The sequence below is a fragment of the Ceratotherium simum genome, chromosome 6, assembly GCF_057802395.1.
Source record: "Ceratotherium simum simum isolate JZ-2026a chromosome 6, ASM5780239v1, whole genome shotgun sequence".
Taxonomy (NCBI): Eukaryota; Metazoa; Chordata; class Mammalia; order Perissodactyla; family Rhinocerotidae; genus Ceratotherium; species Ceratotherium simum.
Window position 1 is genome coordinate 64,332,354 of NC_141905.1, and position 23,371 is coordinate 64,355,724.

Here is a 23,371-nt window from a genome sequence, read left to right on the forward strand (position 1 = left end):
CAAAAAGCATAAAATGTTAGTAACAACTTATTTTGATTTTGAGTATTTCACATTCCTCTTATGGCCTTCCCTTTTAGAATCTGGATATATTCTCTCTCAACTGTTTGAAATCTGCATTCTTTATGTGAGGGATTCATTTGTCTGCCTAGGTGCCTTCCAGAAGCTCTCACGTGATGTGGTTACATTTGTTGCTTCTATTTTACCACCCAGTTTGTCCTTCTTAATAAAAATTAGCTCCAGAATAGTAGTTATCCTGTTACTTTCTCTATCTTCCAAAATGCACAATTGTCAGCATGGCAAGTCAAGAACCAATTTGTCTTTTCCAGTACCAGATTTCTTTTCAGAGAACATTTATTCAAACATTTTTGCCACTCCCCAATTCTTATAAAACAACAACAACTTGCTGTATCTCACGTGAAATCACTCTGAATGATTTAGCAAAAAACGTAATTGAATCACTATTCTGAAGATTTTCAAAGATTCTTATTCAGTAGAAAAAAAAATGTGAACACTATTAATCACTATTAATTTCTGGATAGATTGGAATTCCAAAGCCCAAATGTGCCCATTCATAAGGCGCATAATTAGGTTCTGTCATTTTTAATAAAGATATTTAGATTCAGCTACCATTTGTTGAGCAGCTATTATGTGCTGTATCTTTTCCGGGACTTAGATCCTTTCCTCTCCACGCTGTTGCCAGCTGTAAAAGCCAAGACAATGAGTCAGGCTTTGGAGTTTTAAAATTCTTCAACCCAACTAGCTGGTCACTTTGGGCAAATAATTTCATTTTTCTGAGGCTGTTTTCTATTTTGTAAAATAGGAATAGTACTAGCTGCCTAACTGAGTAGTTGTGGGAATCAAATAAGGTAGTCCATGGAAATCATTTAGTCAGTGTGAGTGAAACACATAATACTTCTCCCTTTTACCTGTCAATCCTACGAAATCCATTTACAAGCAATTCCCATTTCAGCTCGGTTCTGCAAAATTAAAGGAGTTATCTTTCCGCTTGCTAAATTTCAGGATCTCAGCCTATCAGGGTCAAGTAAAGGCAGCTACCTCCCTTATCTCATGTAGGTGGAAAAGCTATCCAAGTGGCCCCTGAATTGCTGCGCTGTTGGCAATGTGTCCTTTACAATTAAAAAGGATTTTCTTTGAAATTTATGCTGGGGGTGTGGAGAGAGCTCACAAATTTGTCTTTGCCTCTAGGTATCCTGTTTCTATTCGTTACCAGTTTTTCATAGCTTGGGTAAAATCTCACAAATAGGGCCAGAACTAGGGTGAGGCAAGTGAGGAGTCCAGGGCACAAAATGTAAAGAGGTGCTCCTTCTCAGGGTCGTGCAAAATCTCAACACTAACAAGTTTTTCCTTCTTATCTGCCATATCATGAGGAAGTTTGGCCTTATTTTAAAAAGGAAAAAACCCTTACTCATTATACAGAGGATGTGTCCAATTAGAGACGCAGGAGGGAGGGCTTAGAATAGTAGAGAAAACAATAGCGTTACCCTGGTCAATTTTTATTAAACTCCCTTGAAATACGTGCTGGATGGAGTTTAAATGCCTGTTCCTTGCGGATTCTTGACGTCGAGAAGAGACCCCACCGAATGGTGTACGCGCCTGTTCAAAGCAAGGGGTAATTTTCAGGGTTTTTGCTCACTCCTACTACTCTTTGGCTTCTGAATCTGGGGCGATGTCTCTCTAGGTTAAGTTATTCTAGCTCTGGTCCCAGATCATTTCCTCTCTGCCCCGCCAGAGCCTAGTCGTTCAAAAATTGAATTTGGGGCGGGAGGCGCGCGCTGGAGCGCAGCTGTCGCTGGAGCCTGCGGTGGCGAGGAGCGACAGGGCAGCGGCTGTGAGCGCCGGGCGATGCGCAGACGCCTGGAGACCATGGCTGAGGATGCGACCAGAACCTTAGGGAAAGGTGAGTCCTCTCGACAGCGGTCCGCAGGCGGGGGGCGCCGCATGGCTGGGATGTTGCCTCCGGAGAAGGGGCTGCCCGGCCTTAGTCCCCAGACCAGCGCGGCGGGGAGGGACTTGAAGGGTTCCTTTGCGCAAAAGCCACGTGCAAAGTGCCCTCTCTGGGACTCCGGAGGTTGAGGGCGCGCAGCCCTCTTGGGGTTCCGGGTTGGGAAGTGAGCCCCTCTCCCCACTGGTCTAATCCACCTCTCCGTCCCCCTTACCCCCGCAGGAAGCGTCCCCCCGGGGCCGGTCCCAGAGGGCCTGATCCGCATCTACAGCATGCGGTTCTGCCCCTATGCGCACAGAACGCGCCTCGTCCTCCGGGCCAAAGGCATCAGGTGAGGAGCCGGAGGCCAGCGCCCCGCAAGCGCAGGGAGATGTGTAAAATCCGGGGCCCCCTGCTCAGATTTCAGAGGGGTTCCGTCTCTTTCTTCTGAGTCCAAGTGAATAAATGATTAGCAAAAGGCGAGATTTTTAGCGCGCGGTCCTGAAGTGCAGAGCTCATGCGGGGCCGTGTCTGTGAATGAAACTTTTAGAACAACTCAGAGTGAACTGAATGGTGGCTCTGCTGAGCTGGTTCCCTCCCATAATGCTTGTGAAGGATGGGCGTAGCGGAGGCCACCGAGGCCTTCTCTGCTCTTTGGAATGTAGCCCCCACCCCCGCCCCTACCCCAGGCACCTTCAGATCAACTCTGTTGTCTTCTCATTGCGCCTGTCGCATCCAACATTTTCTTACTTGTTTATCCATCTTTCCTCCACACCCCCAGCCCACTTCCACTCACCCCCCTCAAATGTAAGTTCTCGAGGGTAGGGACTTTTTCTCTTGTACTCGTGGGCTAGAAGAGAGCCTGGCATAGTAGGTGCTTAAAAATGTTTTTTGAATGAATCAACAAATAGTTCTAAACAATGAAATGGAAGGAACTGCTGTCAAGAGGTGTCTTGAAGGTCCTGACATACCCGAGAAATGGGTCCATATCCTTCCAGAAGGAATTTTGCCAGACTAGCTCTTGCAAAAGAGGTCTGGATTTGGAAGGCAGAGCAACGTTGTGGAATGGGCCCAGCGTGATGCAACAGGCCTCAAAGCTGAAGTGCGGAGGCCGTGTTCTTGACTCTTGTCTTGGAGAGGCCATCATTAGGGGGTGACTTCGGGGTGTCAGAGAAGTACAGAGACTAATACAGAGACATTTTAGATAAAATTGTGTAATTCTGCTTTGTTGAGTGTATGTGGCATATATTTCCAGATTCTTCCCTCTTGCTCAGTGCTAGTTGGCCCTAAGTTTACCTGTTTAAAATAACAGTAGCTTGATGTTTTACCCATAGTCATAAGTTGGCAGCTTAGGAACTAATGTCATATTTCTTTAGGGCAGGGTTCTCAACCGTGGCGCTATTGATATACTGGGTCAGATAATTCTTTGTTGTTTGTGTGTGGTGGGGGTGGGGGGAGGCTGTCCTGCACGTTGTTGGGTGTTTAGCAGCATCCCTGGCTTCTACCCGTGACAACTAAACAATGTCGCCTCTGGTAACATTATGGGCTTGAACCTCTCATAGTAATAATTAATAACAATAAGAGGAATACAAAGTTATTGCTTGTTTATGTTCTAGGCACTATCCTCAGCACTTTATACAAATTCACTTACTTGATCCTCACAATTATGCCAAGAGATGGGTACAATTATTATCCCCATTTTACACTTAAGGACACTGAGCACAGAAAGGTTAAGGAATTTGGCCAAGAACACAAGCCAAACTGTCCAGACCCCAGGCCGTCAGATGCCAGAATTCATGCTCGGAATGCTAACGTTGACCATACTCTGTTGTGACCTGTTAATATCAGATTTGTATTTTCAAGCTTTAAAATGTACGAAACTCTGTACTGCTGAGGTTAAGCACGAGAGCCCTGAGTCAGACTTCCTGGGCTCTGGTCTTGGCTCTGCTCCTTCCCAGTGGTGATATTGGCAGGAGATTCAACCTCTTGGAGCCAGGAATCACAAGGAGCAAACAAGACAAGGTATAGAAAACAGTGAACACATCTTACTGTAGGGATGCAGACGATGTTATGTACTTTTCTTTGTAAAAAACCTAAACTTTAAAAAACTTAGTGCAAATTTAAATTTTATAAATTGATCTCTTTTGCTTTCAAGATGAGCGTCTGCTTGAATAAACCTCTAATGTTTGTTCTGTCTTGTTTTCCCTTTGCTTATTAAGACATGAAGTTATCAACATTAACCTGAGAAACAAGCCTGAATGGTACTACACAAAGCACCCTTTTGGCCAGATTCCTGTGCTGGAGAACAGCAAGTGTCAACTGATCTACGAATCTGTCATCGCTTGTGAGTACCTGGATGACGCTTATCCCGGCAGGAAGCTGTATCCATATGACCCTTATGAGCGAGCTCGCCAAAAGATGTTATTGGAGCTATTCTGTAAGGTATATCCGCTTTTTTAAAAAGCCACTTACACTCTATTTTTCTTTGTGTGTCTTTCCCAAACTTCAATCCATTTTTAAAACCAAATCACTGGTGAAATTGTTTTGTTTAAATACTACGTATGCCTTAGGAGGGTAACCGGTACAGAATTACAGTAGGACTGCCACCTCTGATATTAAAGGTTAAAGGCTTAACTGATAGCACTTTTCCATTTCATTAGCCATCTCCAGAGGTATGGTTATGGCATAATTATGACTGTGTGACCTGAGATAGGAATATTGAAAGAGCTGAAAACTGGTGATACTTTACAGGGAAGATGTCTAAGGTTTCAGGTAAAAAAAATATTGGGGTGTGGAGAAGGTAATGCACTATGCCCTTTATGCAGAGCAAGAGTGCCGACTGCCCAGGAAATGTGAAGAAGAGAGAAAAGGGGCACCTGTTGATAATGGGAGAAAAAATGATGGAGAAATTTTAAGATAGTTCTCTTTGAAAAGAAATAAAAATAACTCAATGATATTAATAGCTGACATATATTGAGCACTTATGAGGTGCCAAGCACTGTTCTGGCTGCTTTGTAAAGGTTAACTCATGTAACCTGCACAACCGCCCTTTAAGGTGGGTACTATTATTGTACCCATTTTTCAGATAAGAACACTGAGGCTTAGAGCAGTTAAATGCCTTGCCTAAGGCTGTACAACATGGTAGTAGCTGCTCAAGTAAGGAGCACTGGGGAACCCCTTTTAAAGCACCTTGTTTTACCTGGGTGCTATGACACGTGGATTCCTGGAACCACAGAGATACCCCTTAGAGGGAGCTGGGGTGCGTGGATGTGAGTGTTGGCCTGTTAAGTTGGAGTGACAAAGCTTTGGCTGCCTTTTTAGGCAGAGCAGGAGCACGGAGTTCCCTCAGACTTCTCCATTAAGAACCTGTGTCCTCTGATTAGGTGCCACATCTAACCAAGGAGTGTCTGGTAGCACTGAGATGCGGGAGAGAATGCACTAATCTGAAGCTAGCCCTGCGGCAAGAATTCTGCAACCTTGAAGAGGTACAAAGAGGGGCCCCTCTCCTGGTCAGATACAGGGGAAGAGGCGATGCAGGGTCCCTCATCTGGTCACCCTGACACCCTCTGCTTTCACAGACTTATTTTTTCTGCCAGACTTTGCTAAGTTCAGCTACTAGTCATCTGATTTTAACTGTGGGTGCTTGCCCTCTGCTGACCTGCTCTGAAATTATTCTTGAAAATCTGTGAAGGAGTTGGGAGAGGACATGCGATGAATTTCCTCCTTCCCTTGAGTCAACACTTATCTTATGTATCTCCATATGGCTCTGTAGCTTCTGCCAGTGAAGCCGAGGTCTATATTGGTTAGGCATTGTGTTTGGCTGCTAGTAAAAGGGACCTAACTACTGTAAATTTATCTTATAAGGGTTTATTCTCTCACATAAAAAAGCCAGAGGTTTAGGGCAGTTCAAGGCTGTTTTGATGGCTTCTTCATAAGTTACCAGGGACTGAGGCTTTTTCTCTCTTTCTGCTCTGTCGGCTTTCGTGCAAGCCTTTCGTTAAAATGAAAAATATGACAAGGTGACAAGATAGCTGCTGGAACGGCAGCCATCACATCCAAGTTCCCGGTTGTGGAAAGGAGAACAGAAAAAGAAAAAATGGGAAAAGGCCAGTCCCCCTTAAAGGACACTCTCCAAAGTCCTACCCAATGACTACTTAAATCTCATTGGCCAGAACTTAGTAGTAGGGTCGTCTGTAGGGGAAGCTGGAAAATTTAGTGTTTTAGCTGGGGACACCCTGAATAAAATCAGGCTTATGTAATTAAGAAAGAAGGGGAAAGTGGCTATGGGTGGGCAAGGGGCAATCTCTACCAGTAGATCCTTTATTAACCTGGCTGTAATAGGGCTACTTACCCCTTACCTTTAGAATAATCTTGAAGGTGGTTCTTTGACTTCCTTTATCTTTGTTCCAGAAACTGATATGTTCCCTTTCTGTGTGGGTTGTAACTCTCTTGGCAGCCAGAGAAGGCTATTTTTATCTCCTTCAGGGAAGGCTGATTATATTAATATTCTTCCATTTGACCTTTGTCAAGTGGAAACAGATTAAATTTATTTACTCTTGCAGCTGCCTGTCTTAGCTTTGTACAATTGCAGTACTTAGGGGTGATTAATAGTAGTATGTAAGAAGTGTAAACCTTTGGTCCTGAGACCACTGACTATTGTCTTGATTCTGAGGAGTCAGTATGATATGGTGGAAAGAGTCTTGGATCCCAGGCTTGGCTTTACCAGATTCCAGAACTTTGGGCAAGGTCCTAGACCTCTCTGTGCCTTAGTTTCCGCATTTATAGACCAAGGGAGTGTTTTGAAAGGTGTGTTCCTCAGAGCCTCCAGGTTCTGCAGAGGGACCATCCTGGGAGGGGAGGCTTGGTCGTGGTTCCAGATCCTGCTTCTCTCAGACCAGCCCTGCTTTGATCGCCACATTTAAGATACCTAATAAGATTGCGTCTGGAGAAGAAGGGGAACCACTGCTTTCAAAAAGAAGTTTGAAAGCTCTCGTGTGTAGAGAATTTTTAAGGTCTTTATTTTAAAGATTAGCTGAGCTGATTCCATCATGCCTGGTTACCTTCTTAAAAATAAATGCTGAGCCAGGGAAAGGAGCTGGGAAACAAAGCTCTTTGAATCAAAAGATCATTGAAAACATATTTTGACCTGTCTCCCTCCTACTCTGCATTTGGTTGATGGATGAACTTTGTATATTACACATTGCTAAATAAGTGTATAATATTATGATGGCGGCATGGTTCTCTAGTTGGGGCTCTTCCAGAGGAAGTGTGCCCATATTTCCGTGCCATGCGTTATGCTGCAAGTACACTGCATACACCGTCTCATTCAATCCTTCCAACCACCCTCTCAGGTAAACAGTACTATCCCTGCTTTGCGGATTGGAGCGGCCTCTCTGTGCAGGCTCTGAACTAGGTTCTAGGAGTACAGAAATTAAAGACCTTCAAGGGGCTCAAGCCTGGAGGGGGTCACAGACTCTTAAACCCATTTGAAACCTAGGTGTATTGAGTGCTGGGCTGGAGAAATGCCCAAGAGAGAGCTGGTGGAGTGGGGGTGGATTATGCCTCTCTTGACTTCTCCAGGGTGAAGTAGAGGCACGGGGGAGAGAGACTAGTGTGTCCAGCAAACAATAAGCAGGGAGTGGTTGGTGACCAGGGAGTTGCCGATAAGGGGTGAGTGTGGAAGTGGCCCAGAATCCGACACTAAAGGGCCTTTTCCACTGGGCCAAGGAATTTGGACTTTATACCCAAGTTGATGGGGAGTAATCGACAACTATTATGAAGGGAGTGGTGTGCTCCCTCTTGCTTTTAAAAAATATTTCAGCCCAACAACCATGTGGGGGATGCATGAAAGGGAGAAATTGGGGGACAGGGGAGGGACAAAGGGGACCACACTAAGACGGGTTGGAGAGGGAGATTCGAGTGGGGAGATTTTCAGAGAGTAAGATGAGAGGGAATCTGGTGAGAGGTAGCAGTTGTCGAGGATGGTTTCCACTCTTCTGGCCAGTAAATGTGGTGCTTTTCACCGACAGTTGGCAGGAAGATCAGTTGTGCTCCGTGTGAGGTGCTGATGGGATGTTCATGTGGAAACCGAGCTTGGGAAGGTAGTCCGTGGGTGTCCGAGGCCTCCGAAGGTCTTACTGCCTGGGGGCTTGACTTGCCAAGGACAGTGCCCCTCTTCACACACGTGACTTGGCATTAACAAGCAGGGCTGTCTCTCTTTGTTGAATTAGGGCTAATGGAGGAGGTGAAGCTACTCAAGCAGAGCCACAAAATGCATCGATCATAAGAACAAGAATTGAAATTCCGTGTTTTACCTTTGTGGCTGCCATTCAACCAGAGAGATTAGGAAATAACCAGTGGTGTGGTGATAAATGTTTAACAACTGGCTCCCTCTGAAAAAAGAAGAAGAAAAAAGCCCTGATTTGTAGCATTTGCTGGTTTCATTGGTGTAAATACTCCCACCAAAGGCTGATTTTAACCTATCAGTGTGAAATCTCAAAGTTGGGAAGAGATGTGGGCAATCAGCCCTCTCCAGCACGTCACTGAATAACATGTGTCCACTTTATGGTCAGTGGACGAGTCCTGGAAATAACTGTTAACTAGCCCAGGTTAAGGTAGCTTTCACTGATGCTATTTAAAGACCACGGAGTATTCAGCATTGTTCTAACCGATTTGAATGCGGTTTTTGTCTCATAAAATGTTAGCAAGAATTGCTACAACTACAATGTAGGCCATATCAGAATCTGAAACATACCCAATGAGCTTGAATTATTTGATCCATTCCTCTAAATACCAATATATCGACTCTAGGAGATTCTAGTGAAATGGAAACTTGTCAGAATAGTTCTAATAGAGATGATCCCCTGACTTATGCGACTCTTTCGCATGGTTTTGTACAATCAGGATTTTCTGTGAGCTGAGAGTGTATTAAATACACATGGGCTTTCTGAGTGATAAGCAAGTCAAGATACCAATGTATAACCTCCTGCCATGTTATCCTCAAGCAAAAGGCTCAGTTTACCTTTTGCAGCCTTAAACTCGGACACTTTCTTCTTTTGAAATAAATGCCATCTGACTTTTTAAGTTTTTTCTTAGAAAATCCAATTTCATCAAAGTTAAAGATTTATTGCACTTGTTATAGAACCACATTTTTGTATCATATTTTTACAATTCTTTGAGATACATGACTGGTGCTTTTATTACTGAACCGGCAGCCTCCCCACTTGGTTTCTTGTTCTGAACATTTTCATGAGTTTTAAAACGACTGGAATGCCCTTCTGTAATCACACTTTCTGTCTTCAGACCGATTTTCTAGCCTTTACTGAATCATTAATCCGAGCAGCATACTTTTTTAAGCTTTATTCTTCTTTTGTGTTTGTTATTGACTTTTCTATTTCCGAATAGCACCTGAGCCCCCCTTTGTTTTATGTTTGTGGATTGGAATGTGGCAGGACCTCTCAGTTGTTCTGTTTGTGCCAGTGCCTTCATTCTGGATGTTTTCGTTGTGGAAGTGGTCAGCCAAGTCCAAGTGCAGTGAAAGACAGGGTTTGGCCAGATTTCTGCGATGCTTTGGATTTTTGCTCTAATTCAGCATTCCGGTGCTTATGAATTCTACATTCTGGCTATTGCTTGATCCCTTACTAGTCATCATCAGAAATCAATAAGGGGGAGTGAGAGGGAGTAACATAGATAATTCTGGAATAACACTGAGGGAATGAGAACCTGCCCAGTAACTGAGGCCTGCAGCTTCTGGTGGCCACAGGACAATTTATGCTTTTAATTCTTGGCATTCACTGGCCTGCTTTGTGGTATTTTACTTTGCATTTTTGTGCAAAGTTTCCCACATCACCAAATTTGATTCCATGCCTTATATGTGTATCAGTTTGCATGAGGTCAAATTTGCAAAAGTTGTATGTACATCACCCAGGAGCATCTGTGGTTAAATATTTTCTTGATTCAAAATTTCACCCATAATCTTAATTTTTATTTATTTATTTAATTAAAAAATTTTGGGGGGCTGGCCCCATGGCTTAGCGGTTAAGTGCGTACGCTCTGCTACTGGCGGCCTGGGGTTCGGATCCTGGGCGCACACCAACGCAGCGCTTCTCCGGCCATGCTGAGGCCGTGTCCCACATACAGCAACTAGAAGGATGTGCACCTATGACATACAACTATCTACTGGGGCTTTGGGGGAAAAAAAAAAGGAGGAGAATTGGCAATAGATGTTAGCTCAGAGCCGGTCTTCCTCAGCAAAAAGAGGAGGATTAGCATGGATGTTAGCTCAGGGCTGATCTTCCTCACAAAATAAATAAATAAAGGTAAAAAAAAAATTTTTTTTTTTGCTGAGGAAGATTCGCCCTGAGCTAACATGTGTGCCAGTCTTCCTCTATTTTGTATGTGGGTCAGCGCCACAGCATGGCTTGACAGGTGGTGTAGGTCTGTGCCTGGTAACCGAACCTGCGCACCTGGGCTGCCGAAGTGGAACATGCTGGACTTAACCCATATGCCATGGGGCTGGCCCCATAATCTTAATTTTTAATCTGTCCTTTCTCCTCTCCAAAAAGAATACGTTTGCCAAATTAGATTATATTGTCTTGGTTAAGTTTTGCTATTTTTCTTTCTTAATTTTTATTAATTTCAAAAATGAAATTATTTATATATTATTTAATTGTTTCTCCTTTGCTGTCACCAGGACATGAAGGAAAGAAAGTTTATACCTGGCTAATGTTCACTGAAAATAATTTTCTTTTCTTTTTTTTTAATTTTTTGTTTATTGTAGTAACATTAGTTTATAACATTGTATAAATTTCATGTGTACATCATTGTACTTCTAGTTCTGCATGGATTATATCATGTTCTCATGTTCACCATCCAGATACTAATTACAACCCGTCACCACACACATGTGCCTAGTTATCCCTTTCGCCCTCCCCCCTCCCTCCTGGGAGGGAGGGGGTACCAGGAGTAGTAACAGGGGAACTCTGGTAACCACCAGTCCTATCTCTGTCTCCATGTGTTTGTTTGTTGTTGTTATTGTCTACTACTTAATGAGTGAGATCATACGGTATTTGACCTCCCTCTGACTTATTTCACTTTGCATGATACCCTCAATGTCCATCCACGTTGTCACAAATGGCTGGATTTCATCGTTTCCTATGGCTGAGTAGTAATCCATTGTGTATATATACCACATCTTCTTTATCCATTCGTCCCTGGATGGACACTTAGGTTGCTTCCAAGTCTTGGCTATTGTGAATAACGCTGCAATGAACACAGGGGTGCATGTATCTTTACTCATTGGTGTTTTCAAGTTCTTTGGATAAATACCCCGCAGTGGAATAGCTGGATCATATGGTAGTTCTATCCTTAATTTTTTGAGGAGTCTCCATACTGTTTTCCATAGAGGCTGCACCAGTTTGCACTCCCATCAGCAGTGTATGAGAGTTCCCTTCTCTCCACATCCTCTCCAACACTTGTTGTTTTCTGTCTTGTTAATTATAGCCATTCTGATGGGCGTGAGGTGATATCTCATTGTAGTTTTGATTTGCATTTCCCTGATAGTTAATGATTTTGAACATCTTTTCATGTGTCTGTTGGCCGTCTGTATATCTTCTTTGGAGAAAAGTCTGTTCAGGTCTTTTGCCCATCTTTTAATTGGGTTGTTAGTTTTTTTGTTGTTGAGATGCATGAGTTCTTTATATATTTTTGAGATTAACCCCTTATCAGATGTATGGTTTGCAAATATCTTCTCCCGGTTGTTAGGATGTCTTTTCGTTTTGTTGATGGTTTCCTTTGCTGTGCAGAAGCTTTTTAGTTTGATGTAGTCCCATTTGTTTATTTTTTCTATTGTTTCTCTTGCCCGGTCAGACATGGTGCTTGAAAATATGTTGCTAAGACCGATGTCAAGAGCGTACTTCCTATGTTTTCTTCTAGAAGTTTCATAGTTTCAGGTCTTACATTCAAGTCTTTAATCCATTTTGATTAAATTGTTTCTCCTTTGCTGTCACCAGGACATGAAGGAAAGAAAGTTTATACCTGGCTAATGTTCACTGAAAATAATTTTATGTAGCCTTTTGTGTATGGCAAACTATTTACATGCTAAATTTATTGTTTTTTTAATCAACTAATTTAACACATCCACAAACTAAATTCATTGCTACTAGCTATTTTCTGTAACAGCTTTACTGAGATATAATTCACACATCATAAAATTCACTGTTTTCAAGTGTACTGTTCAGTGGTTTTTAGTATTTTCACAGTTGTGCAATCATCACCGCTATTTAATTTCAGAACATTTTCATCATCCCAAAACAAAACCCCTTAGTCGTTAGCAGTTGCTTCCCATTTCTTCTCAACCCTCCCAGCCATAGGCAACCACTGATTTACTTTCTGTCTCCGTGGATTTACTTGTTCTGGATATTTCATATAAATGGAATCATGCAGTGTAAGCCTTTTGTGAGCCTCTTTTACTTAGCATAATGTTTTCAAGGTTCATCCTTTATTCCTTTTTATGGCTTAATAACATTCCATTGTACGGATACCACATTTTATTTATCCATTCATCAGTTGATGGACATTTGGGTTGTTACCAGTTTTTGGCTATGACAAATAATGCTGCTGTCAACATTCATGTACAAGTTTTCGGGTTGGACATATGTTGTCAGTTCTCTTGGATATGCTAGCTAATTTAGCATGTCTACTAACGTGCCATTTTTTAGTGTTAACCACCATTCTTTCACACTAGGGAACTGGTTATCCCTATTCATGATGGCTAGTTGAGCAGTTTTTGTCCTGTGGCTAGTTTGGTAACTTCATTCGTTGTCCAATTCTGACAGCTGCCTTCTAGGTAAACTAAGATTTGCTGTATTTCTTTTCATAACTTTCTACTATACCCTCTCCCACCATGTAAATAATGGAATAATAATTATTCTTATTATTTACAAATTAATTTTACTCTTCTCCAATTATAGAGCCATACTTGTTCATTACAGAAAATTTGAAAAATATAGAAAAATATAGAAACTAAGAAAAAATTCATAATCCCACTATCCAGGAACAACCACTGTTATTATTTTTTTTTCTGTGTTTTCTTCTATGTATATTATTATGTAGTTGAAATTGTACTGTATATAGAACTTGGTTACCATTATGACATAAGGATTTTCCCCATATTTTAATAAATTCTATAAATGCTTATTTATATGTATAAGGGTGTTTATTAGAGCAGCATAATTTATGATGGAAAATGATAAACCTTAATTAGGTTTATCATTAATTAATTAATTACATTAGATGGAGAATGGTTAAATTATATTCATCTTGTAGAATTCTGTAGAGCAGTTAAAAATGACTGAGGTAGATCCATGTGTATTGATATGAAAAAATTGCTTGGAAATATTTAAATGAATTACACAGTAATACAGATGGTATGATCCCATTTTTGTAGAAGAAAACAAAGCTTAACTATATATGTGTACATATACATGTAAATAAATACCTAGAAAAATGTCTGGAGAGACACACATCAAACTCCTACTAGCGGCTACTACTGGGAAGGGGATTAAATTAGCATTGGGCTGGGAAAGTGGTTAAGGGCAGGGACGGGGGAGAGAGGGTCTTTGCCTTTTGTACTGTTTTCTGTATTTGAATTTTTTTTAATATATAATGAGAATGTATTTATTACATGTGTAATTTTTTAAAATGGAAAAAAATCACTTTTCATTTGCCCTGCGTATAAACCCTGGTTATTTATCCAGCACTCTCATTAGAGGTGTTTAGATTGTTTCAGTCATTTACCGTTATGAATGATGCTGCAGGGAACAGCAGCTTGTTTGCATAAAAAGCATTTTCTCTATTTTAGAGTATGTCCTTAGGCTGGACTTCCAGGAATGGAATTACCAGATCAAAGGGTATGAACACTTTGGAGGCTGGAGCTGTATGTTGCTAAACTGCTTCCCCAAAGACTGTGCTGTTTACCATCCTTCCCCCTCCCGTTCCCCACCCCCAACCCCCACCCCCACCACTCGTGCCCAGCAGTATATGAAAATGCCCTTTGCACTAGTTCCTTTTCACTGTTGGGAGATTTCATTTAAAAAGATATTTCCCTGTTTTGGAGAGAAACAGTAATTTCTCATTGTTGATTTAGTGTGTATTTCTTTGATTGCTAGTGAAGTGGAAGATTTTCCCCCCAAATATACCATCTCTTTGTGTTTTGTCTTGTGAAAATCATCTGTTCAGAGGGTTTGCCCATCTCTCTCAAGGTCTCACTGATTTTCCATGTTGGTTGGCAAAGATTCTTTTTAAAGAGTTCTTTATATATAAGGATATTTGCCTGTTTTTAGGATACATTTTTTTTTAACTTTTAATTTGGCTTATCTTTTTTGTACATACAGAAATATAACATTTAAAAATATTGTGCTATGAGTCTTTCCTGCTGTGATCTCTTCCACTGCTTTTATCATAGGAGGTCCTCTCCCCCTTCAGAGATTTGATAAATATTCATTTACATTTTCATCCACCATCCATCACTTTAAAGATATTTGGCTTGTCAAGCATTGCCCCACTAGCTTTTCCCTCCTACTATCTTACAAATATATTTTGACAAAAGAATTAAGCCCAGCTTAATTAAAAGGATTCCAGCATAGAATTTTCTGGGTGGTCCTTTAATCCCAAATGTTGGCAGTTGCATTCTGAATCTTCATGGGGACTCTAGGACGTGAGTGATGAGCAGCAGGAGGGGCGTGGTCTGCGCAAACCCTCCTTCTAAGCCTTCTTTCTGGAGGAGAAATGGTTTTATCTATTCTCCAGTTTTGTTGTATGTCCTTGGGTTGTTTTAAGGGAATCGGTTCATCGTGGTTAGCTCAGCCTCAGCTATACATCAGTGCAGCAGGGACCAGAAACTTGAAAACTTGAGAACGTCGCATTATCTTTTATGACCTCAAAAGATTCCTGCCCTGGAGTTGCGGACTTTTCTGCTGCTTCTGGATAAGCGCCTGCATTGCTGATGTGCTGGCAGGTGGCTCTGTGCCTTTGGGGAGTGGGGTGGGGTGCTTCTTCTTAAGAACTATTTCCATTAAGAAAACCGCTCTCTTCCTTCTCCAGCAAGGACAGGAGCGCCCGCTGCGACCACCACTCTGTCTGTCTTCGTTAGAGGCCGGGGACTTCTCGGCAATGGTGTAAATGACGGTGGTGCAGGGCAGTGGCCGCTTCAAGGTTTGAAGTGCAGTTAGTGAAGCTGAGGCCGAGAGTCCAGGACTGCAGACTGAAGCTTTTTAGGATACCTAGTTTGAGGAAGTCTAGGATTCGCTTCTCTTTATGATCTTGCTTCTCTCACAAAAACCTTAGAGATGTCTTTTTCCTCCTTGGTGAACCTCCGGGGGGGAGGCACGGCCAGTGCGCCTCACCACCAATGGCTACAAGGGGGAGCCCCGCGCGCTTCTTCCTTCAACTCGCGCTCTAGGGCGAACCTCCTTTAGTCCTCCTGGGGGAGCCCGAGAAGCGCTCGCAGATGAGGGGCCCTCCCATCCAGGCTTCTCACGTTCAGCGGGTGAAAGTAGTGTCCCCTCGTCATACCAAACAGCTCCTCCCTCTTCATTTGCGTGCTTATTCCTTATCCCTTGTGCCATCCAAAAGCAACGGAAGGCTCTGTAGTTATTTTTCAGTGAACTAGAGAAGAGAAAATTTTAAAAATAGATTTTTGTAATACTCCAGGAAATCAAATAGCTTTTCCCTAAATATCTCAATTCTTAAGCCTGCATTGAACATGTATTAATACTTTTAGGAAACCCGAGGGCTGGAAGCTAGAGCCTCAGTTCCCTCCCCTGGCTGTGTGTGGCCTCGTGGGGGATGTCTGGGGCCTTGGAAGAAAAGCATCTTCTAAGCAGGCTCTTTTGCCTTGGTGGATGATACCAAGAACAGTAGTTCTGAAAGTGAGGGATTCCATTGTGAGAGAAGCTATTCAACCTTAAGAATGGCCAATATCATGATATGTGGCAGGTGGGTGACAGAAAGAACTCAAAAGAGAGTTTTTAAAAAAGACGTTGGATATTGACATAACCACTGCTAAGTGGGTCGAGGTACAAGGGCAGCTTCCTATTCCATTTCTGATGATAAAACACTTAGGAAAGTTAAGACATTGGCAATTAAGACTGTCAGTTTATTTTACCTCTGACTATCCTAAAACCTGTCAGAGGAGCTAACTGGCTGTAAGCAAGGGACTCAGTTTAAACTGAGAACACAGAAGAACTATTTTAGTAAAGTTGACCAATGGAATAAAACAGGAAGGAGAGACTTTTGATAATCTCTTTCACCCTGGTTATGTTGGCGTGTCACCTCCGTCAGTTCGGTGCTCTGGCAGAGCCCCTGATTGAGAAAGAGTGAGGAGGAATAGGACTGAGGAGGGAGTTCTCCCCGGGAAGCTCAGCTGGGCCAGTGCTGGGCTGTAGCAGAGTTCAGAGTTTGTTGGTTCTAAGCTTTTTGCTGACACTTAAATTTAAAGAACAAGCACAGAATTCACAAGAGACTTGGGAAAGCTTCTGTGATTCGAGCCCTCATACATATGAATTTGAAGTTGAGTGACACAAGGGTTGACGCTGGTCTGGGAATTAGGAGAGTGGTGTTTTGTCTTAGCTCTGGCACTAACCGGAGAGCCCCTCTACCTCCCTGGGACTGCGCGTCCTCCTCTGTAAGTGAGAGACAAGAATCTGCTCACCAGCATGTTTTTCTCTCCGCTTCAGCTGCCAGGAAACTCAAGTCAAATTCAAAGCTTTATTTAAGGAACTCTGCAGGAGCCTTGGCTTGATAGCTTGATGCCATTTTCTTTCCTTGTTTTGACCTTGTGTTCTAACTTTTATTTTTCCCTGAGCTTAGCATTGTATTATTTTTCATATTTCATATTTTATTGTACACATTTTTGTACATAAATAAATGGTAAAATGGGAGGGGAGTCACATTAGAGGAGTTCCAGCGGCCCTTCCAGTACCAATGGTCTGTGATTCTAAGGGGAAGAGTCATTTCACATGTCTGGAGGGTACCAGGTTTGCATAGAAAGGAGTTCTCCTACGGAGGGTCCTAAAGACTTGAATAAAGCTCTAAGGAGGCCTGGCCAGGATGTTCTCCTACGTCACTGGGAGGTGTCTGTGAAGGAGCCAGCACTCTGTGCTGGTTTACAGGAAGACAGCTTTTCTATTGGGATTTTTAGACTTCGCTGTGAGAAATCTGGGGGCGAAATGTCTGTCTGAAGCAGGGCTCAAGAATCTTCAGCTGTATCAAGAACTCCAAGGAATTTTGATGTCACACTTGGATTTAAGAAAGTCCAAGGGAATGTGAATATGTATTTCAGGGGTGGAGGAGAGGCCGGCAGAAGATAAGTGATGCCTCACCCATTTCAACCATATGCTCATCTTGGCTTTTTATTGTACCATACTTTGATAGGGCTTCAAGTACTCTTAGTGTTTATGTAAAAATTGATCTTATCTATAATAGCATATATATTTAAAGGCAAACTCTTACTTTGAGTAAACAGAAAGCTTTACAAATATTTACCAAATAAACATCAATTACTAAGCAGTTATTCATTTTCATAATATCACTTTACCAAAGGACCCATCAAGGGTTCCATTAAATGTCCATATATGATTTGTTTTGACAAGGACTTTCCCAGGGGCACCTCTGATCTGTAAAGCAGGAGTCACACAGATGTTCAGAGCCCATAAGTTTAGATTTAGTTCTGATTTGTGCCAGGAAGGCCAATGATAAGCTGAAGGTATGTGTTTCAAAGCCAGGGATAAAAGTTTGGATAATTATTATCTGTTCCTGAACATAAAGAAGGTTTGGGGCTTTCTGGAATCCATAAAAACTGAACAGTTTGTGCATTACCCCTGTAAGTCAGGTCTTATTTATACATGACTGAAAATAGCCTTTGTTTTGAGTTTTCATTGGCCAGATTCTGCTGTTTTAGTACCAACCTGTTAGTTTGAACAAAGTGACATCAGCTAACATTTTTTCAGACTTCCAGGGCACTAGTGAGAGGACTCCTCCATGCCATACTGGGAGATAATGGAGACTTAGACTTTAGGGCACCAAGATTTGCTTTCTCCTGTGAGAAGGGTGGCGGTGGGGGATCCCATTGATCTTTTCTGTCAAGGATGGTTTGCTTTCTGTGGATGTAACCTTCGGGGGTCTCTGTGCTCTCTCCTCACAAGAGCTAACATTTATTCATGCTGATTACGTCACTCTCACCATAACCTCTGAGGTGGGCACTAATGCTACCACCATCTTACAGAGGAGAAAATTGAGGCTTAGAGAAGGAGGTAGGTAAGTTGCCCTGATTCCATGTTGAATCAGAGGTAGAGCCCAGCATAGGACCAGGACTGCCGGCTCTGGAGTTCACCTTCTTAACTACAACCCTAGACCACATCATAAAGTCAATAGGCTGGTCTGGAGTATGAAGAATCAGGCCTGAGCGATAGAGATAGGAATCTAGAAATCAAGATAAAGGACATGGGAATCTAGATCTATAGCTATAGGGAAGTATTCAGTTGATTAGGAGTTATATGGGTCACAGAGGGTCGTTTGCTTGATCTAACGAGGTAATTGGCTCCATCCTTTTCTCTTTGGGAAGACCTGACCTGACAATAACCCCTGCTAAGCACTTTTGCTTTTTACATTTTCAAGTACTTTTTAATTTTTACTATCTTTGGCTATCTGTCTGTTAAGAGTTGTCTGTTTTCTTTACAGTCCATCTATCTGGGTTGATTTGTCCCATTTGGGAACGAGAAATTTTACTGTAAAAAGTTGCCAGTGTTGAGTGGCCAACAAGGTGAAGTTCAAAGAGTTCAAATGAGAAAAGAAAATATGATGGAAAGACAGTGTTGGGATTTGAGGGAGCCCATTAAATAGCACTGCTCTTTCCTGCCTTAACTTTGAATTGATTGAGAAATAAGGCAAAAGAGGAAGACGTAGGGAGACTACGGTATCCCCTTTATTACAGATAAAGTGGGTTCTGGAGAATGGGGACCACAGCTGCAAAAGTGGGGTTCCTGAGGTGGCACCCCCCGCCTCCCAGTAATGGGCAGCACTGGCCTGAGGCAGGGGCCCCTCTCCAGGGGCTGAGTTGTCCATGGAAAGCTTGGCACGCGGAGGAGCCCGTCCTAGGCTGAGAGGGAGGGGCCGGGCTCCCTCTGCCTGGGCTGTCCTTCCAAATTCTCTGATCAGATGAGCCAGCCAGCCCTCCAGTGCTGAAAGCAGGGAGGGGCTGAGTGAGGCCGGGAGTGTGACCCTGAAGGAGGAGGAAGAAACCTCAGGAAAAGGGAAGAAGCCTTCACCTAGCAAATCAGAAGAATCGAAGCCTTATTTCTCCCTCTTTGGGAATTAACTTGATATTTATATTTAGTGTCTATAAATATGTCAGCAGGTGGGGAAATTAACTTGCTTTTGTTCTGTTTAAACTTTTAGATTCTTGGCTATCAGAACACCATCTTCTTTGGTGGAGACTGTATATCCATGATTGATTACCTCTTTTGGCCCTGGTTTGAGCGGCTGGATGTATACGGAATAGCCGAGTAAGACATTCATGGTCATGAATCCCTGGGGTCACTCTGGGTGACAGTGGTTGAAATGGGCTGGTTTGTTTCACAATGAATGTGAAACAAAATCAGGTTTTAAACTATGTGTTTCCTTGTTCAAAATGCATTGTGCTCTTCTACCAGTAACTGCCTACCCAAACTTTGCCCATATTTCTGCTGCTAAGACCCTGTGTCCAAAAGCCCCCCACAGTGCTTCAGAGCCACTGACCTCACCAGCCCACCCAATGCAGGCCGGTGGTGAAGGCACAGGGTTTTGGTGACTTGTCTCCATCTCCCTCAGTGGCCCTCCACCTGGTCCTGCTGAGTCATCCAGTGGACATCGTACATCTTACTCACATCTTAGTTCCCTGAGGAATCTTCCCCCGATAGGAATACCGTTAATAAAATAAATGATTTTAAAAGTAATATATGCTTGATGTTAAAACAACCAAGCAAAATGGCAGCCATACACCACGGAAGTATAGGGATGTTTAAAGTAGAAGAAATTGCCCAGTGGACTCAGGGAGACTGTATAGGGTCCCTGGACAGACAGAACACGCGCTTTATCTCCACAATGCTCAGAGAAGTTGAATTTGTCCCGACACCTGCTTTGACCCCAGCCAGTCGCGTGGTGGGTGCCGGACAGCTGTGGCATTTGGCAATCCAGTCCCGCCGAGGCAGAACTGGGACTGGAGCCCCATAATGCACAGGCTTGAGTCTACCCAGAAGTCTCCTCCTGCACTTCCCACCGCAGCTGTCTCTGAGGGACGATCACATATATAACACATTTGGTTATTTTAAACTCTGTCTCAACATAAATGTTACAAAAACCTGTCTCCTCCGGGGACAGAGTATTGAACCACAGGTTAGGAACCCTCACCTCTACTCCTGGATTTTCCCCTGACCAGTTGAGTGAGTCACTTTACATATCCTAGACCTAAACTTCCTGATGGCCTGGTCAGCTCCGTTACTTCAAAGTTTGATGCTTGTTTTATTCATTTTTCAAAAGAGTTTTTGGAAACTACTTGTCTTTATTTTTTTCAAACCCCCTAAAGTCAAATCTGAGGATGACACAAGAGTGTTTCTTTCAGAGGGTTGTCTTTTTGTTGGTAACCAGTGAAGCATAGATACCTTATTTCCCCAGAGCAATCCATCCACAAGTATTCTAACTGTATTATTAAAAGCAACAACAACTTCTCTAATTCAAAAGCTACATAGCTATTCCAGAAATAAGGTTTTCATCCAGTAAATGCTCATGCTCAGTTGATAATGAGACAACTATGATAACCTTTGTTGACCAAATAAACCCTTTTTTCGTACCTTGTAAATCTAAATAGCGGTACGTGTGACCTTTCCCAATGCCTTCCGCTTCAGATGAGCTAACCCTTCTCTCCTGTCCTGCAGCTGTGTGAACCACACCCCAGCACTTCGTCTCTGGATCGCAGCCATGAAGCAGGACCCCGCAGTGTGTGCCCTTCTCATAGATAAAAACATTTTCCTGGGCTTCTTGAATCTCTATTTTCAGAACAACCCTGATGCCTTTGACTATGGGCTAAGTTGCTGAGTCTCACAGTCCTCCCCTTCACCATCCAGAATTCCCAAGCTCGTCATGATTCTGAATCAGGAATTGTTTTGATGGGTCAATAAATCTCTGTTCATTTTCTTTGATGTTTCCAATAAACATGGAGACAGAAAACATATTCTTTCTGATAATGACGTGTATGAGTCTTCTAGCCCATAACTTCTAATGATTCTCTAGAAATCTCTAGTGCCCAGTGCTAATGTCCAGGCACGTTTTGGGATCCTGTGGGCATCCCAGCTCCTTGGCCTTTAGCTCAGTTTGACCTCCAGATTGTTGGTGCTGATGCTGATGTTGAGGTCCAGGCCTACCCATCCCTGATGTTTGTCACTACAGACTGGCACTCTCCACAACCCCCCAGGTGAGAGGAAAGCTAGAGAAGAGAAGGAAGAAGAAAACACTCCACATCAAAATACCCTCCATTTGGCAAACAAAAGCTGCAGTCCACGTGGGCGTGTGTGAGTATCATTCTCGTTCAAACTTTGGCTGTGGGCCTGGGAGACACCGAGGGTCTTATGACTGAAAGAATTCCAAAGCAGGAAATGAAACACCCGTTATCACCCTGGACTAACTACGTCAGAATTTCACCGGTGCTGTCAGGGCTCAGGATGGCTCACAGAATGTTCTCCAGCCGACATCCTGCCTTAATAAAATACGCCCGCTCCAAACCCTGTCTCAGGCAAAGGTCACTCTGTTGGATTTGCGTCACACACTCTTTCAGTTCGTCCCAACAGATGCCTCTGTTTGCCCGTGTGTACCAAGCCCTGGGCCATGTAGGGGATAAAGATGACAAAGACACAGGAGCCCCTGATCTCTCCACTTGTCTTGGTTGCGGTTTTACACTTAGTGCTTTGGAGCAGCTTGTCTTGCAGCGGAAATGCGTCTCTCGGCCCGATGTGGCACCTCCGCTGGCTGGGCCTGGCAGTGCCCGCCACTGAAGACGACAAAGAGCCCAGAAGGACGGCCAGGTGTGCCGGCAGGTGACTTAGGAGTGGGACGGGCCTGTCCAATGCCTTTTTGTCTCAGAGTCTAGGGATCAGCCTGTGATCATTTCAGCTTGGTGCATGCCAAATCTTTTCCCAGCCTCCAGCCATGCTGAGAGACCAGGGACCGCAGGAGTGATGTTTTGACTTGTCCGTTCCTGGGAGGAGCTGTCTGCTGCCCCTGCCTCTGACTCAGCCCAAACCAGCCTTGTTTCTCCCCACGTCTCAGCCTGCCTGGCCATCTGCTGCCTCTGGCTGGATTTTGACTCATGTAAATAGTTACCAGTGTGACTCCGTGCCAGCTGGACAGAAGCAAGCTTGCTTGGTGAGGTGGCCTGCTCTGCCAGAACAGGCACCTTGTGACAGGGGCAGTCTGCTGTGCCGTCTGCTCAGGATACGGCACCCTGTTGCCGTGGCGCCTGGGCCAATGCAGAGTGAAGTCACATTTCCCTGGGAACTTTGCTTGGCCCTTGTGGCCTCTCCTAGGACTTGGGGACTTATCAGTTTTTGCAGGTGTAAATCCTGTGTGCTGGTGAGTGTTTGGCATGTTGACAAAGTTGTTGTTGACACAGTAGATAATGGCATGTTTCCAGATGGCCAAAACCAAAGATGTTCTCTTTGGGGGCTCCCCATGCTAACTTAGACAGCTTGAAGAACCAGGAAATAAAGGATGGAGAAAAGTGCTCATGGAGAAACGTTGCAGGCTGGCGGCCCAGAGCCCAGTTTAGGATTTGAATGCCTTTCAGCCGGGCATGCTCTCTGCAGTTTGCCAGGGCCACCTGCACTGCCTTCCACGTCTTTCTTCTCGCTCCTTTATGTCACCTGTCTGACCCGCAGAGGAATCTGAGTTGTCAGTCTCTGGATGATACTAGAAGGCTTTAGCCTGGAAAAAAGAGGCAATTAAATAATGCTCCATGAGGAGCTTTCAAAGTACTGCTTCTTTTATTGGGGGGTGGGGTGCAGAAATAATACATCAGGGTTAAAAAAAATACAACAATGAAAAAAAATAAGAAGTCTCCCATCATCTCATGTCCCAGAGATAACCACTTTTACCAGTTTGTGTCTATCTTATAAAAGCACATTAAACTAAGCATTTAAGAAGAAAGCTGTCCTCTATAGCCTGCAGATTGGAAAAAGAGAAAATTAGTTCAAACTACCGCATTTGAAAGAGCCTCATTGTCATAGAGGATGTTAACATCAGAGTCAACGAGCAGAGGAGCTCATGTGGAGCTCCCTTGCTCAGAGGTTCTGAGCTGGAGCCCGTCTGGACTGAGTCCAGTTCCATCCTGACAGGGCAGCAGGG

General features: G+C 43.4%; 1 protein-coding gene across 3 annotated transcripts; it reads left to right on the forward strand.

Moving 5' to 3' along the window:
• The first annotated feature begins 75 nt into the window (after positions 1-75).
• On the forward strand, positions 76-23,360 carry GSTO2 (glutathione S-transferase omega 2). Of its 3 annotated transcripts, XM_004428049.3 has the most exons (7): positions 76-1,630; positions 1,751-1,918; positions 2,186-2,294; positions 4,162-4,384; positions 5,326-5,427; positions 19,397-19,503; positions 20,911-23,360. In XM_004428049.3, the coding sequence occupies exons 1-7, from the start codon at positions 1,555-1,557 to the stop codon at positions 21,068-21,070; spliced, it is 945 nt and encodes a 314-aa protein (XP_004428106.3). In that variant the 5' UTR covers positions 76-1,554; the 3' UTR covers positions 21,071-23,360. The 3 variants fall into 3 exon arrangements, with proteins under 3 accessions (XP_004428106.3, XP_087288685.1, XP_087288686.1); XM_087432559.1 differs by lacking the exon at positions 5,326-5,427; XM_087432560.1 differs by lacking the exon at positions 19,397-19,503 and having other exon boundaries at positions 20,911-21,053.
• The last annotated feature ends 11 nt before the right edge of the window (positions 23,361-23,371 follow it).